The sequence below is a fragment of the Saccoglossus kowalevskii genome, chromosome 7, assembly GCF_978046115.1.
Source record: "Saccoglossus kowalevskii chromosome 7, keSacKowa6.1, whole genome shotgun sequence".
Classification (NCBI taxonomy): domain Eukaryota; kingdom Metazoa; phylum Hemichordata; class Enteropneusta; family Harrimaniidae; genus Saccoglossus; species Saccoglossus kowalevskii.
Genome location: NC_140647.1, coordinates 18,514,552 through 18,533,396, shown reverse-complemented (window position 1 = coordinate 18,533,396; position 18,845 = coordinate 18,514,552). Strand labels below are relative to the sequence as shown.

Here is an 18,845-nt window from a genome sequence, read left to right as displayed (position 1 = left end):
TGTTAATTTTACATATGTTTGTCATGACAGTATGTTTGTAAATATCTAGAAAAATCTCGTCTTTCGTTGATAATTTCGATTGTTAGTTTGGAATGTCGATCCCCGTTGGTTTCTCCATACTCAGGCTGAGTTTAGGAAGAGCGTCGATCAACACCGTGACAATCAGCCGAGAGAATACAAACATTGACCGTAATTCATGGGGATCATGTCCGTAATTTGTGGGCTGAAACCCCAAATAATTAAACAAGTATTATTATTTTAATATATATTTTATTTTACATCGCAAAACTAAACCATGCAAAAACAGAGCTAGAGTTGTTCGCGGTGAAACAACCGCATTGAAGACAATGCAACTTCAACTAGCCATTTCTTACCTTGAAATAAAAAAAAATAAAAATTCGAAGAGCATCGGGGAAAATATTAATAATCATCCTTATCAATCGCTTGCTTTATTTTATTCGAATCTATGAAATTCACGATTTTTTTTTACATTTGTTGACAACTTCCGCGCTAAAAAAGTTATGGCTATAACTAAATTTGACACGTTTTTCTTTTAAGCCCAATAAATTATTCATACATGTCAAGCTCTGTTCGATTCTTTCAGGGCATATGGCCGTTTTTAGTCGAAAATATTTGTTGTGGGAACACTTTTATGGTACGTATACGGTATAGACCGAACTCGTTCAATGATCGTGACTTAATTTTAAAAATTCAATGTCAAATTTTACCAGACGTGGATCGATGTGGATTCGGTATCGTTATTTTTGGAATTAATCACTAACATTTCCTCGTTTCTCTGCTCTCTCAAAAGGAGTTACCTAGGCTTTTTTCACGTAACTGTCTCATTAAAAAAAAAATATTACATCTAGAACAAGCACCCAAAACACGTAACAAGAGGTCCCAGTTCAGTTGCTTTCACGATACAAGTGTAATACAACTATTAGATTTGAAGTGTCGTTCAGAATGTAATAATAGTTAATACTAGTTGTATGTTCACACTTTACTATCAAAACCACCATTTCGACCACCCATATGCCAGTGATCAGTATTTGGGTGAGCGGTCAATGTTTTCAATGAGCGAGCGAGCGAGCGAAAACAAAACGCGATTAAAATGCGGTCGGTTTCCGGTCGGACAAGACCGCGTGGTCGGAAATTAAGCGATAAGCGGTCGATGTAAAAGCGGAAGGTTGGGCGAAATGAGTACTGTATGACCATGTTTCTCGGTCGAAGTCTCGACTGACAATAATGCTGACAATGGACGTTAGATAAACACGCATTGTTTGCAACTGGAAGCTTATCACCCGTTATATCAGAATCGTCAACAACAGAGTATACAGATAAGATGTTATCATTTAAACCCTTTCAAAGATAAACATTATGCAAATATCCACGAAACGCCAGTTGTAGTCTTTTCTGCTAGTGTTTTAAAACACTAATTTGAGCAACGTTATTTCGCAATTTCAATCTTTTGTAAACCCGGGGTGATGTATCAAGGTCTAAAGTAACCGTTTTATCAATTTGTGAAAAATCAAGAAAAAAGTGAAAATTTCCCTTCTCGCTACCTTAACATTTTGATCTGAAAGTAACACGTGTTGGTCTTACAAATCATCTCTAAGTGTTACTCAATGATGTACGTGTCATTTTATAACAATTGTCAACAACAGATTTGGTAAATTAGCTTTACAGATAATTTAACTCAAACAGTTATCCCAGTTGTCACATGGCATATTTAAGTGGGAAATTCCTGCCGTCTCATAAGTGTTGTACAATTCCTGTTAAATCGAAAGTGTCATACAATTCTTGTTAAATTGTGAGTGCCAGCAAAAAAAATAATGTGTATATGCAGAGAAAGAGAATGCAAATAACTTGATGAATTTGATACAGGTACCATGTTAATGGATGAGCTCACCTGCACTAATGGCAACTAACTACATTAGCACTTACTCATACCTTATCATTACCTTATCATCACATACTGAAAGCAGCTTTAATTCTGCAAATAGAGGCAATTTTTTAACTCATGGGAAATTGCAAAATTTCTTTAAATTTCCATCAAAGTTCCCTCTGCAATACATTAGTTTTTTAAGTGTTCGTGTTGCTATTTAGTATTAACTGCCATGTTAAGAAAGGAGAGACTGAGAACCATCGAATGCATGAATATGATGAGTTTGTGATCATGTATTTTCTGATTTTTTTTTAATAAGAAATTTAAGCAGAAATATGAATCAATAAATTTAAGTTTGATGACCTCCTATCTCACATGCAAATTCATTTTGCAGACAAATATAGCCCTGAGCTCACTGACACTGTGGCGCCATGACAGCATGATGCTTTTATGGCCATGTGCGATAAAATTCGTTACCTATGTATTTCGGTATTACATGTAGAAATGAATTCAGCAATAATTAGGAATTCCCCATGTCCTTATTTGACCTGTTTTAACCCATAAAACCAAGAAAAAATTGAAGATTATTGAAACAGGCAGTCAAAGGTACATCATATGGGCACAAAGAACTTCAATTAAACTTTATACTGGTTTTATGAGAGTAAATTGGGTAAATTGGATATGCTAAGCTAAGGGGTCACCTACACAGCATATGAGGACATCACACAAAAACATGTTACACACAATGTACACAATAAGATACTAGTGCCTGCAAAATATTTACAATTCAGATCAAAAAACACTTTTACAATTTATACATGACGTGACATGACATGAAAACAAAAGAAATGTATCCATGATCTACAAGATATCATCCTCAAATATTTATTTTCCATTGTTTGTTATTTTAAATTAATATTATCAATATACAATGTTGAGTGGCAGACACAGACAACCTGCGACTGATTCAGATATTACAAGAATCTTTCTTATATTACAACACGATGACATTACTCAGACAGACATTTAAAGGGTGGATACACTATGATAAAGGAATTTCTTGATTATTGTGCCAAGTTATTCCCTAGGACTAACTATTTACAAGTCCACAGAAAACATTTGCAGTAATCTGAATTGGTTTTTGAATCAGTTTTTTATATTTTGATTATTTTTTTTAATTAAAATGGCTTCCAAAGTAGGGGTTCACACTATAAAATCACAAAGATATTGTTTCCATGGAAACAAGTTAAAGTACCACATCTTTTTATTTATTTGATGGAATTCTTTGCTCAGCAAAATATTAAGAATTTGTAGGTCTTTATTTTTTAAATAGTCTGCTATTTTACTTAGTTAGCTTTGTCCATCTTTAATCTATTCATAGGACAGTAGATTTTTGAAAGCAGTCATACTTGAAATAGCGTATTTAATCTTCTTGATAGTGTTAACGGTAGAAATGGTTCCAAATCTATGTGCACATACATCAGTATACAAGACAAAGTTAGTGTATTGTTGTCAATGTGAAAACTAAGGGACGACGTCAAAAGATCGATGTCGGATAAAAAACTTAATTCCTTTAGTTTTTTTCCAAACCCCCTACCCCCCATTGAAACTTAATTGATAAATATTGGTCATGGCGTCAGACTACATTCACCATTAAATACAAATTGATAATCGGACAGTAGTATTGCATAGACGTTGGTTGTCGGGTGGGTGTAAAAAGATTTTACAAATGCGCCTCATTTGACGTACAGAATTACACTCAAACCAAACCATTTTTCTGTTTTTTGGCTTTTCGGCTATTTCTGTCCATGATTGGATAGAAAAAAAACGAACTACAAATACTCCAAGATTTTTTTGACTTCATTAAAAAATAAAATTGTTTTTGTAGGATGGAAACTTTTTGAGGTCAAAACCCCCCACCCCCAAACTAAAGGAAATAAGTTTTTTATCCGACATCGATCTTTTGACGTCGTCCCTAACTAGAGTTGATCACAGCATTTATGTTTCTTGATAAATATCCATACATTAAAAAAGCAGCCTCTCAGCTGAGATAGCTTGGCTGTTAGCAATGCACACCTCGATTAGAAATTTGAAAATATTTTCTCAAAATGAACAAATCTTAGAGAGGTCCACCTGAGGTACATGTACCTATATGTATATGTATAATATCAAAGCAATCAGACTTGTAGTTTTCAACAAGAAGTCAAAAACATCACTTTTTACCAAAAATAATAAAAACATTCATTAAAATTAGAGAATAAAAATATCATCATGAAATAAACAAATCAAAGATTTAAAAATAACAAATAAATTGACCAAAAAAAAACATCTAAGGCCCAAGTGTTTTGGCTTAAGTGCAGCACCAAATTTTTAAATTTGCGATTCTCTGTTGTAAAAGAACACAGCAAATAACTACATATCAGTTTTGTTTATAGTCAGTTTTAATTTACAATGCTAGGAATTATTCAAATTTCATGATTTTAATATATTTGTGAGGACAAAATGAATGGAGACAGTGTTCCTTACAAACTGAATCGATCGTACGTTTTATTTGTATATCTGAAGAATCTGTGGTAAAAGTGGTTGTACTGCCATAACGAATTCGTGGAGAAAACTGGGATATCTTGAAAGGTAGAATTTTGCTGACTATTAAAACCACAAAGGTGAAAAAAGCACCAGACATGTATTGAATTACGATCACGGTGAACTTGTTGAAATGCAGGCTTAGAAAAATTGAGATAAATTGTTTTGCACAGATGTTTTTTTTTAAACAAAAACAAATCATTAGTAGACTGTCAATAGGGTAAAAGTATAAGTCAGGCAATTAACGAGACTAGTCAGAACAGTTAATCAAAATAACCACACAGGGTATGTCTTACACCTGGCTACCGATATGCAAGCTTTAATACACCCAAAGGCATAGACATAGTTAATTACAAACACTAACGATTGTTGTCTGTCCAATTCTGGATATTTAAAAAGATATCAGAAACGTGTATTTTGTAGTGGAGACTAGTTTCCAATGAAAGGGAGATTATTGACAAAAGTAATGTTACTGTACAGTCCTCAACAAAAGCCTTTTGTTCAAGCATTTTTATGGATCTGTGTATAGATTGGGTGGGTGAAAAAAACAACTTTCACTTTGAACACATGTGATTACGGCTATTCAGAAAAAAAGGGCCATCAATAACAAGCAACACAATGGTTACTATATATACCAAACAATTGAACACTACACCTTGCTACAAGACTCAGTAATGAAACAAGATCCCTAAAAACACATGTATTTTGAAGTCTCCAGACTGGTTTTCTTCCATGCCTTACCACTTCAAACGCTTTTCAGATTTACATTCTAAAGTCTACACTGGTGGGCAGAGATTGGGTGGATACATACGCAGGGAGACGAGATGACCTGTGTGAACTTGAGTGTTAGTTGAACGCCTAAATCACTGCTTATCTAAATCTGTATGGGGTGAGTAAAGAGAGAAGAGAATACAGAGACGGCAGAACCATCGTGATTGATGTCAGGTCATCCAAGGTTTACTTACAGCCATCACTCAGTCAGTCATGCCTTTAAAACGTGAACATATACACCGATTTGATTTGCCCGTTTTCACAAACAAATGTAGACAATTTAAACCACTTTGACCTGATTTTATAATTTGATAAGAATGTTCACCTTAATTAGGCAAAAGGACATCTGATACGTTAAAATATTATACACTGTCACTTAAAATTTATTGTTCAACTGAATGGGAATATACCACCCCCACCCCCGGTGTGTATGGAAAATCATAAAGCTTTGAGTGTGAAGATCTAGAGTAAAATAAAATTTAACGCAATTACTTTTTTTTCCTCATGCTAAATTATTGAAAGTGATGAACCCAATTAAAAACAAAATGCACAGCAACACTGAATTGCTCATGCAGTGAACAAACACCAGGTCTTAAGCAAAATGAGAGGTCACATCAAACAAAAGACGCATCACACACTTGTAGAATAGTAAGTACATTGTATCTGAAGTTCTCCATTATTTTATATCACGCAGCAATTTTATTTTGTACAGTGAGTATGCATGACTGGATTAAGACTATTGTGGTTGAGTGACGTTAATGTCTCAGAAGTCAACCTGTCAAAATGTATCATGGTATGTGATATTCACACAGTCAGAGTCCACAGGACAATCGATCATCTCCGCAAGCTAGCTGAACTACTAGCGAGGTTGGAAATCAAAAACGTTTTTGAAGAAGCCAAAATCAGTACGATGATAAAAATATATACTGTAGAATACTTTATTTTAGCAGGAATTAATTTTTCGCTGAAAACACTTTTTAAGTGTATGGAATTAATTTTCACTGATTTTTGACAAGTTGAATGTAAAACATAGGAAAAAATGTATATTTGCTGGATTTTATTTTCACTGAATCATTCCTTCAGCAAAAATTAATTCCAAGCGAAAATAAAGTATTTTACAGTATACTAAAACAGTGTGGAGTATCACCCAGTACTATTCATGTGAATATGAGTGTGTTGCCCCAGTGCCTTCTGATTGAAGACTACATACATTATATATGAGCTAGTGGCTTCAAACTGACTTCTGTTCACACTGTCTACCATACATAAACATGTATGATGGATCCAGGCATAGCATTCATGCTCCAATGAGTTTCGTTTTTCTTTCTGTAGATACAGACATTTTTTTGGATAGACAATCATTCCGTTAGGCAACAGTTGTTGGTATAGAGTTGGTACTGGTGTTTCCAAGCCTGACCTTTGACCTACATGTATATAGACGAGACTAACAATTCATGAAAATATATTGCGGGTTAGTATTCAGAAGTAATAGTGCAGCAAACCTGGCATGATTTCCACTAAAATCTAATCAAGGATGTCTGCTATCACATACATGTAGCATCAATGTACCAAGTTTCATCGTTTACAGTGGTTAAAATGAGCTAATTATTATGAAAATGAGCTAATTAATAAGCACTGATTTTGACCAAACACTAATTAGGTCTGTGCATTATCACAGTATGAAGTTTTATTAAAATCCGAAAAGTGGTTATATCGAAATATCAGTCAGGAACAGGCACACAAAGGGTACATGTAATTGCAAAAACTCCCCAATGTCCCACAATTCTGCTCAATATTTGATTCAAAACAGTTTTTTATAATATTGGTCAAGAGGGATTGACACTGTACATGCACACACTGGGTTAAAATTACCAGACCATGTTTTTGAACAACGGCATGAATAAGTTGCTTAACCTGAGCATGAAACTACAAAACACATGTTCCATGACCTGAGTAGAACTTAAACAACTACAGTGTACTCACTACATAAATCGTGACTTTGGAAACTTGGGGCGAGATTATAACTACGGTATACACATCTCTTTTTTTTCTTTTTTTTTTGTTAAGCCACAGTATGGACATGCCACAAGAATGTACTGACTAAACATTCCTTATTCAGCATTTTACAAAGCTATCCAGTTACCGGAGACTGTTATGTACAACTCAGACTCAGATGTCAATCGTACAACAAAAATCCATGGCTTAAAATTTCATGCCAGTGTACTTGAAACACCACAGACTGTACATAGGTGTATGTAGGTTTTGAGTGCCCTGACCTCAAATAACTTCAGCGCCAACCCCCATTCAACCAAGTACATTGACTTACCTACGTACATGGCATAGTGGATGTAAACGAATGAATGTACAGATCTTGGTTCAACTGTGATTACCTTTCAACAATCCATGGTCAGCACATTCCAAGAACTTTTGAATCTGTGCTTATTATACACTATTTGTGGCCTTGACCTCGTAGAGGTCAGCTTAAAGGACTAACACATTGGTTAAGAAATTTTGAAAACAGGCCACAAGGACATTCCACAAATAATGAACACAGTTCACTCAATTACCAGTAAGGAAGTTGATCTATTAGGCTCTGATAACCAATGCCAAATAACAATATCAGAGATAATCTAACAGGCACATTTACTGTTAAATAGAGGCTGGCTATCTCATGCAGTTACTTGCTACATAAATTGTCTTATCACCAGGATACAAACCCTAACATTCAGATACAGGTACAAGTCATATATATGTATCCTACAGTCACTGTTAATTGTTAGCACAACAAAAGGGTAATGTAAAATACAGCTTTTCAAAAAAAACGTGTAACTCAATAACATGTACAAGGGTTGAAATGCTTGGACTGCACAAGACAAGCAAGATATTGTGGTTTAGAGGGTGACTGTATTACATCAACCCATGAGATAGGAATAAGAAGGTCACACCGGTGAAATAAGTTTTTCGGTGATGTTGTCAATTTCTGATGTGTTATTTGTATTTTGGCAATTAAAACAGTTTGTACATTTGTGATCGCTAATAATAACAGATTATCGCCATGTACAAATGTAACAGTTCAAGTTTGTCAACTATTGTAAAAGAACAACAATTAAAAGGTGGTGGTCATAGCGTACATTTCAATGTAACTGTATTCACATTTTCTATATTTGACCCCCATACATGTTCATGTATGTATACATGTATATGTTGCTATGCGTCCCATACTGAACACAACCGAGCATGTTATTGCACAATGCATTAGGTGAGCAAAGTTCCCAACTGTACATATACCGGTAAATAAAAAACTACTATCACACTAGGAAACTCACCAACTAAAATGTAATTTTTTTTTAATGTTTTAGCAATATTTCAATTCATATCAATATTAATTTACAACTCTTTCATCCCATATCACTCACATCACTAAGCATAATTGTGAGATTTGAAAAAATAATTTCATCACGGAAACTACATGTAGTGCAAAACTGCATATTTTGACCATTTTTCATGACATTCAGACTTTGTTTCATAAAATAATTGACAGGTAATTCCAATTTTATTTTCATTTTTGGTATCTTGATGGCATGAGCCCATATTATTGAAAATATGACAAAAATGACAAATAATTTTCAATTTGGTCTGAATATCCTTGAGGTGTTCATCAACACTTGAGTACCAATATGAAACTCAGCGATTCATTGAAAACACATGTGAAAGTCCATAACATTTTAAAAACAAATCAAAACTACTGAATTAACTACTGGTACTGTCTGTATCAGCACAGATGCTAACTTTGGTGTACATAAATATTTTACCACACGAATTTGTATGTACACATGTTTCTATTGCAGACACACATCTAAAAGAGCAATACAGAACATGTATCTCACATATAAGCATATACTGCTAGTACAAACTTGCACCATTTGAGTTAGCTGGAATGTATTCTGTTACAATGACTTGGTAAAGATAGAATGACTTTTACTATTTGAAAAAATTCACTGAATTTGACAGTAATACTATTACGGTATACACATTTACACAATGTAATTTTAACGAAAAAAAAAAAATCAAATCAAGACCAACCAACCAAAAAATACATTTATTGTAAGCAGTCACTAGATCATCGCATGCGCTTCTAATTACCAAATAAAAAACACTTGCTTGAGAAACAGCTTGGTTTGTGAGACACACACAAACAAACCTCGATGTCACCCTAAAGTAGTTACTTCACACAACCTCCCTGGAAAGATAACTGATACATCTATTCAGCAAAGAACCATCAAACATCCCTGTGTTGGTCCATACAACAGCAGCATTCAGACAGACAGAATTACATTACTGTTTGATTGACGAGGGAACAAAAAAGTTAGTAATACAAGCCAATGTTTTGGTTTCATCAAAGAGACAATTGTTAACCTTCCCAGCAATGTGTATGGTATTCAGGAATCCACAAGGACAAGTTAAAAGGAAAAGGAAATAAAAGTCTATCTTGTCTGGAATCACAATTGTCATCTTTACAAAATATTGAAACGATGACAAACTTAAATACCAGACAATCTTTAAAACTGTTGAAACATCAAAGCCAATATTATACATGATTCCTCATGTGCAAGGACCCACCAGCAACATTTACAAGAACACCAGACTAGCATGGAATTAAGTTTACCTACAGTAATAGGATGAATCCTATAATTTATGACTTAATTTCAAACGTCTACCTTTTACCTTGACAATATCAATGCATTCATTCCTGCCTGAAATATGAAAATTTATGTATTTCAAAAGTTTAGTTGATTTTATGTTATTAATTTATCTTAAATATGACAATTCTGAACTACGAACAGCAGTAACAATATAAAGATGCCATAGAAACTTTTTTAAAGGCTGATTTAGACACTAAATTTAATGCCAATAATAAAAAACTTTATATATTGCTATTAAATGCTAATGATTAAGGCTCAAATCAATACCACTGAATTGAAGCGCTAGTCATTACACTGTATCGTGTTTGAATTTGGTTCCGTAAATTACATTGTTTATTTATGCGAAATTCAATCATGCACTATGCAACAAAGATTGTATTATAATACCGGTACTGTGATGCAAATACCATAATTTATGTTTTAAGTTTATGAATCGTAATTCAAATTATAGATGATCAAACATCTTTCACATAGCAATTTTCCAATGTCAAGTTTTCCATGTTATTATTAAAAAATAATGTGAAACATCAATTGTTACACTTTAATTATGTGCATTGGTTCTTGTTATGGGCACAGTGATCTGGATCATTCCTTAATTAATATGGATAGGACATGCAATGTAACTCAACTGTATACTGTAAATCGCTTAATTTTCCTGATTGGATAATTCAATGACATTTGGAAAAATTAAGTGGTTTACAGTACTCTGCTGCACATAAGAGCAAAGTAGCCGTAAACTGGTACAATAACATCTCTGATACATTCCAACACTTCCTATTAAGGTATGAAGATTGCATAGTTAAAGGATTACTTATATTTCCGCCCATCAACAAACCAAGCTCCTCAAATAAAAAGTCAATTCAGATGTGGGTCAGTAAGGACAACTGTTGTGATCTACAACATTAAATGGAGGCAGGTACTAAATTTAGTAAATCTCTACATAGGCATAGTCATCGGTTTTATGAACGCACGTGGCAACAGTTCATAGCAAGCCAAGAAATCATAAAGAAATGTACTTTACTTGTATCACTTTTAGCGTGTTTTTTATTTCAATTTTAATGAAACAGGACACAGATATCTACTCACCACCAATTGTTAGAAACACGGATTGGGAGGGGGCATATTTTTTTCTGCTCGATTTAACAATTGTCACTGCATGGGTCACTTTAATCACTTGCAGCTGAACACTCCTGATTCCAAGACTTGATACAACTCATTCAACCACTGGAATGCAGGGTCAGAGACTGACAGGGTCATGACTCCAATGCCACACCAGACAAACTAAAATTCAAGTTCATTATACATAATCACAGTACTTGACAGCCCAGGCTTGGACTAAAATACAAAATCAGCGAAGTTCGATGTATAAACAGGAATTATTAATGAAGCTGGGGGAGTTTTAAACTATAATATACTGTAAATGTTTTCCAGTGTTTGCTCTTTATGTACAGAAAGGCATGGACAAATAAGAGCCCAAATTCTTCAGCGGACATTGCCCTTGTGTTTGGGGCCAAAGGGGGGGACACTATTTTGGGGGGGGGTGTTGTAATTCCACAAGTTCCGTACAAACAGTACGTGCCATGTGAACATAAACAAAGTAGTTACTTACCTTTCTCGCCTTCTTGCTAGTCTGTTCTTCGTTTACATTTCGATTTGCCATAGTTTTGGTAAATGTCCCCCGAGATTGTCAACAGATTGTTGGAAAGTCATAGATCGGGTGGCGGTTCAGTAGACGCACTTTCAATGTCATTGTGGTTGGTGTCCTACTCCTAGACAAGGTTCTCCAATCTTTAGAGTTGACACGATCCTGTTACGATAACAATTCCCTTAAATAACCGGTTTCAAATATATCCTTAACAAAATCCACGGCGAGGATCCGGTATGGTATGAGAAATACAGAGGGGGTTAAAATTAAGTACACTCCTAATAATGGCCGAGTGACTCCATATCGACACGACCACGATGTTGTTGACGTTTGTTCGGGTCGACTTCCGCACAAGGGAAACAACTTCGACTCGCGGTTAAAGAAACAACTGGCACACCCAAAATAACGAGAAATGCTACCACAGTAAAAACAGACGGCAAAATATGCTCCTTATGAGGTCAATCCAGAAACACTAGAGAAACAAGCGACATCGCAGGGGTTCTAAACGATCAATCAAAAGTTGCTCAGTGAAAGTAAAACAAATTTACGATCAGATCAGAGTTTGATCGCGAACAGTTCGTTGTGTTGTAAATTAGAACAACAATCCACGGCTTCCTACTTATATATAGCATCTGGAACCTGTTTAGGTGTACCTGAGTTGTCGTAGAATAATCTGTCCTTTGAAAAGTAGAATGTTGTTGACGAAATCATGTAAAAAATGACAGGATATCCGAGACATACGGGATAGTTCAAATGTCGAGCACGGAACCCGACTGACCGCATAGGTCATGAATAATTCATTAGATAATGCATTTTCTAATACGTGTTTTGATTGGCTTAGCCTGCCTGTAACGGAGTACTGTAAAGGGGTTAATTATTCACTGGGTTTTAATTTAGCTTATTTCGCTGACTGGAAAAATGCGCTAAATTAAAACCCAGTGAATATGTAAAATTTAGCATAGAACACATTATCTAAATGACGAAACCGTGAATTTAAAACCCACTGATTATGCCTGAAATGGTAAATCAGTGAAATTTAAACCCAGTGAAAATTAGTCATTTTACAGTAAGTATTATTTCCCTGTAAATACCCGAGCATGCCGCGAATGAAGTAAAAAAATTGTATTTACAACAAGCCGGGTATTTTTGTAAATTTTTACCGGATATAAACGGTTTATACGGTAGTATAACGCATATCAAACGTTAACTGTTTCAACCAATCATGTGCAAGGTTTGTATTGATACAGAAAGGTGACCTCATCTGATCACGTGACTAATATTGCTCATCTACTACGTCATTTGTGCGGCAGATAAAGGCATCTGGTTGTATATTGTTCCTTCCTTATACAAGTTTAGCTAATTTAACTCCATAAAAATACATTGTGTTGAGATTATTTCATGTTTCTGTTTTACACTATTTTACTCACCGTGCTTGCCGTATTCATATTACTGTCCACAGTAGTATGTATGTGGACTCCGATGTGATATCAAGATCAGAGAGGTGCGAGGGACAAAAAAAGTGTTACGGTATAAAAACAAATAACAAATGACCTGGAGTGACGTTGTTTTTTAATTCTTTTGTAATCAGGATATGCACGGCCTGTGTACATACAATGATTTAGGGTAAAACGTAAGGGTACATATGCTATTCACACGTAACAATATGAAAAAATTAATTCATATACAATTATAATAAATATAGACCGCTAATTTGGTCATTACGTCATGACTTTAAATACAATCACACACACACACGCAGCTCAAGCAATCGGGATGTATCTTCTCATAACTATAGGTGTAATTGGAGCCGTAATTTAATACTAATATTTTCGTAACGATGGAAACATGTTTGAAAGGTCTAAAGCGTTCATCGATCGAACGATATTTCAACAAGATGATTGGCAAATCAGATGTTTTAATTGACTCGAACCGAGAAAATGACTGATATCGGATTTTAAGTTGTCCTTTGGCCGGGAATTTTGCATATATACCTATTTTTAATTTATACAACATTTACTCAGGCTCCCAATGTGATCATCGAGGTTTATACCTGCATGGTGCGACAAAGGCATTCCGTTTATCGTTATAAATATTGATTAATTTGAAGGAAACACATATAAACATGTCCGAAGACATGGACGATAATTAAAGCTACGATATTGTTTAGGTTCAACACATGAACATTTGCTGACGTCATAAGATTAGCTTTTCCATCCCTGCTGCAATTGGTTGAAGCATAGACCTTAAATGTTTTTTAAGGTCTATGGTTGACGATGTATACAAGTGACGATACTAACCCCACTGAGCCCAGTGGCATGTATTAGTACACGTAATCACTATTTTGTCACAAACATTTTACGTTTTTGTTTTGTGTATGTGTGTTATATCACGTATTTCTTTTCACACTCCGTAAACCTTTCAGATATTGGTTCATGATAACACTTGTTAATTTGTTTTGAAACATACTCAGAAAATATTGGATGATGCGGCAAGTTACAATGTCATTATGACGCATGCGCATATTTTGTTCCAGGTGGGTTTTGCGTGAACAAGTATTCATTAGAAAAGAAAAAAAATCCATTCGATTCCTTCTCAGACAACACAATAATCAACACAGTTGAGAATTAATAAAAAAAATAACCGAAGTGTTTTACAATTTGTTTTATGACTTGATATCGTTAAAACAGCACCAAATGGCATTGTTTTTGTTCTAGGTAAAAACGAAATCTTCCTAATTTTTATTCAAACCGTAAGTGGCGGTGCTGGAATACAATAGAGGAAATGTAACGGACTTACAGATACATTATATGTACAGGGGTTTTAATGAAAGAAACAAAAACCAGAGGTACTACATATTTACAAAGATTCAGAAAATATACATGTCTAGTCAAATAAACCTTATATGATTATAAATAGAATAAATTAAGAACAAATTAAATTCATTTTCAAGTTTATTTTTATCACGTACGTTTTGTAAAATCTGAAGTTGGGACTTAATTCCTCGTTGAGTGACGATTTTTGAATATTCACTGGCAAGATCTCGCATTACCTCGAAATTAGTCTGACTAGTTCCGTTTATTAAGTATTCCTGAAATCTATAGTTTGTCAATAATACAAATTTCCGCATGCCTATTTTAACAATCTCTGCTCAAATTTACAAATGAACAATTAAGGTGGTCACAACATAATATCTCTTTATGACATATCTAAATCTGACCCCGAACGTTCGCCTAAATCTGACCCTGAAAGTGCACTACTATTTATAGACTACCTCCATGTTGATTACAGATGCTGTACGCGTGTTATCAGCAATGATACAGGAGAGATCAAGGGTTACAGTAGTCCGCAGAGTTTGTCACGATTTTTTGGATTGCTCCGTGTGTTCTGCATCTCGCTGTAATTTCAGACTCTCCTCATGGGAGTTGTCACGGTGACCTGCTTCCGTGAAGAGTGAGATGAATACCAGTCTGAGACGGGAGACTCTCGTAATCTGAAAAATCTCCAACAATTTAATGTCGGGTACATGCTTCTGAGTAATATTGTACACTATCCTGTGAATCCATATTCCACATACTTGATGAAAGTAATTTTATCAGTAATGTGGGCAACTTTGAAAAAAGTCGATGAATAATCAATAATCCTGTTCTGTTGTGATCTTTTCGAAAACCTCAAAACTATAAGTACAGGCAAAAAATTCCTAAAACATTCAGTTTGTGTTAAACATGGGGCTAAAATATATTTAGACAGTTTGAATAATTCAAGACAATTCAGCGTTGTATCGATTTTTCAAGTTATTTATCTTTCCAATTGAACTAATTCACATGTATCAGTATTTTGCAAAGTTCAAACAGTGATTTTAACATGTTCCTACTTTTCCAAAGCACAACTGAACCCATCCCGTTAACTTCACCAGTACCCGACAACTTAATTTTGCATGTTATGTTTTTCTGCAATACAATACTGTTTTAAGGCTGTTGTTCAATCGTCTCAGTTCCATCTTTTGTGGATTTCTAAAGCTGAAAGAGATTCGCGTATTCTCAGATAACTACATGTATACCAAACTTTTAGTTATCTGATCGGTACGACGGAGTGGAAATAGGCATGTCTAGACTAGATATTCTAAATACATTGAAATAGCTATACATGCTACTTTAGCGAATTAACCGAATTTTAATTCAACTCAATCTCATTATGAGCATATACATGCTAGTCTAAAAGACGTGTTTTTCAGTATACCGTACAGTGCTAAATTAATCATTAATTAAAATACATTAAAACAAACTTTCGGTCTTGATATTCTTGTTGATTATACATCTTTAAAATAAAACACACAAGCAACAAAAAAGCAATTACTCTCACAAGAAATTAAAACCTGAACCTGACATGGAGAAAACAATAGCCATTGGTGGCGCTTTTTCGTGTATTTGACTTGAGAACAAACTCTCGCCCAGCCACCCCTTTACACTTCTAACCCAGACTCTTTATACCGATAGTCCAAACTAAAAACTTGCAACAGAGTCGTATTTGCATACAAGAGACGACGATGGGATTATTATGGTTTCACATATGTTTTCAATATTATTCAACTATTCCAAGAATTGACATGTATATGAATTTCATGATTCGGCGTTGCATTGTGGTACTCCCATGATGCATCTCATTCACGTGTGAAGTATTTATGGAAATGACCTTTCATTGAATGTGAAACAATTTCTTGTAGGTCCATGCACTAAAATGTTTATTTACATTCAGACGGACTCCTTTATTTCAGAAAGCCATATCTGATGAATGTGGCGAGTACAGATAACGCCAACTACGACGACGACGATAGCGTCTGAATGTCGGTCGTTTTTATTGCCTATATATTTAATGCTGTATGTATGTTGTGTTGAAAATCAAATAAAAGACGCAATTCAGATGAAAACAATTCGTGATATTAAATGCACATAGAATGTGATTCATGATAAATTACTATCTCCTAATTATTTGTGCACACACTTTTATTTTATTTTGGATCAAATTTCATTTTCGGTAAACATTATTTATTTTAAAGGTCGCCGCGTCGCGTCCTGTTCAGCACATTTTTACATAAAATTCGAACACGCGCTGTGCGACGACCAACACCCTTCAACGAAATAGTATTTAATTAACAAACACAGATATGTCTACATTATTTCTTAGTTGCTGCAAACAAAGTCTGCAACGTATTTTATAACAATGCACCCATTGCAATAAGTATTCCCCATACATTGTTCGTTTTCACGAAATACGAACGACCAATGTGTGAACTTGAAGAATACAACTTTTGAGATATATTCCCATTAATGTTCAATAAGTAATAAGTTTCGATAAATGAGATGTGCACCTTTTCTGTCTGTTCTCTTCTCTCCAATTTAAGTATATTCTGAAGTCAGTTAAATTGTAACCATGTATGTCCCTTACCGGGACATACACTGTATTTGTTAGTTGTGTGGCCAATACGGTCACGTAACCTATTTTTGAACGCTAATTGTCGTCATCACATACATAAATTCGATAATCAAAGCTAAAATCTAAATTGGGATTACTTACCGCCAATTCGTCAATTGAAATTACGTCAAAAACAAAATACTAGTATTAGATTCTAGACAATATAAGGAATTCACGGGCCTCATACACATAAGACAGTTAAAAATAGAAGATCAGCAAAGTTTGTCAATCAATAACATGCAAACCAAGTTCAGCTGGCACATGTTCTTCGAACATATTTTGACTCAAACTGTAATTTACTAAACTCGCCAAGTTAGTATTTTTTCAGATGGTGGGGAAAATGGCCACAAATCAATCAGTCAGATAAAACGTCAGACTGACTTTTAGCAAATATCAGAATCAGTGTACAAAACGTTTCTGAAAAAAGCGCCCTCTAGTGTTAAATGAAGTTTATAGATGCAACATTTATCTACCATGGGATGGTGTCACTTGAAATTGAGGGCAAAGCATGCAAAATAGTACATTAACATTCTTTATTTTAGCTGTTTATCTTTTTTTGGAGGGGTTGGGTATCAAGTCCTAATGAATGTACTGGAACCTTCTGTTCCATATTTATGGAGTTCACCCTAACAGGAACTACCCGTAGTCCTTGCTAAGGCTTTTACTGACTCTGCAAATCAGCCCAGACATGCCTGGAACAAAGATGGTCACCAGTCGGTCATCAAATTACATAACAATGCAAAATAGGTTACCATTATGTCTTTGTACCCATTTTCATCAACAAACTAAGGTGTCTTGTAGCAGTATTAAATTAGTGCCATATAATGATATCATGAGCACATGTCAGAATTACAATATTGTACAGCATTCTATCAAATAATATGACAGCCAACCAGGGGATTATGAATCCAATCACAAAACTTAATTTCATCCTGCAAGGTCCATGCAGATGATTGCATAGAATTTGAATTCAATCAGTTAATGAGCAACTGAAATCAATTTCCAGAATATATGACCAGATGTGTGATGAATGTGTTAAACTTGATTGGTTCAAGCATGTACAAGACATGGCATTCTTAAAAACAAGTCAGCCATTTTGGATTGACTGGTGACAAAAATGCACATGCATTTGTTCAATATGCTGTATGTGTGAAGTTAAAACTTCATTAGTCCAGCCATGGCAGAGATGTGGATCCAGAATGGCTGCATTTTATTGTTGATCTGAAAAAAATGACATGCGTTAAGGTCCCATATGTATTTACCAAGTTTTAACCAAATCCATCTATACACGACTGAGATATGGTACAGGAATGGTGCATATGTGAGATTTTGATTTATTATGGCCTTAAAATGGCTGCCATCTTGAATCAGATCATAAAACAAATGCATGTGCATATGCCCAATATAATGTATATGTCTGATGTATATATGAAACTCAAGATTTACCGGTCCAAGCATGTGTGAGATACTGCTTGATACAAACAGACACACGCACAGACGTTATTCCATGTTTACATCTGAAAAGGGACTAATATAACACATCCTCCAGTATTGCCTATGAGGACAGTAAATATGGTGATAAATTAGTGAGGAATCAGCACAAAAATGAGCACAGAAATGAATTCAAGATTTGAACAAAAATGACCAATTGATGGCCATTTTTCTTCAAATTTTGAAAAAATAGGACATGCACTTGTAACATAAGATGCATGGTTCAGAGTTTGAATGAAATCATCCAGTTCATGTCCAAGAAATGGTTCCAGACATGTTCAAGCATGAGCAAATTTGA

The 18,845-nt window shown here is 34.7% G+C and overlaps 1 protein-coding gene across 2 annotated transcripts in view; it reads right to left on the bottom strand.

Moving 5' to 3' along the window:
• The window catches only part of LOC102803527 (rho GTPase-activating protein 23-like), an 80,993-nt gene extending 68,942 nt beyond the window's left edge, over positions 1-12,051 (bottom strand). The window contains exon 1 of one of the 2 annotated variants that reach the window (XM_085501209.1): positions 11,552-12,051. In XM_085501209.1, coding sequence (XP_085357335.1) covers positions 11,552-11,602 — 51 coding nt within the window. In that variant the 5' untranslated portion in view covers positions 11,603-12,051. The remainder of the gene's footprint in view (positions 1-11,551) is intronic. The other variant, XM_085501210.1, reaches the window with a different exon arrangement.
• Between the last annotated feature and the right edge of the window lie 6,794 nt (positions 12,052-18,845).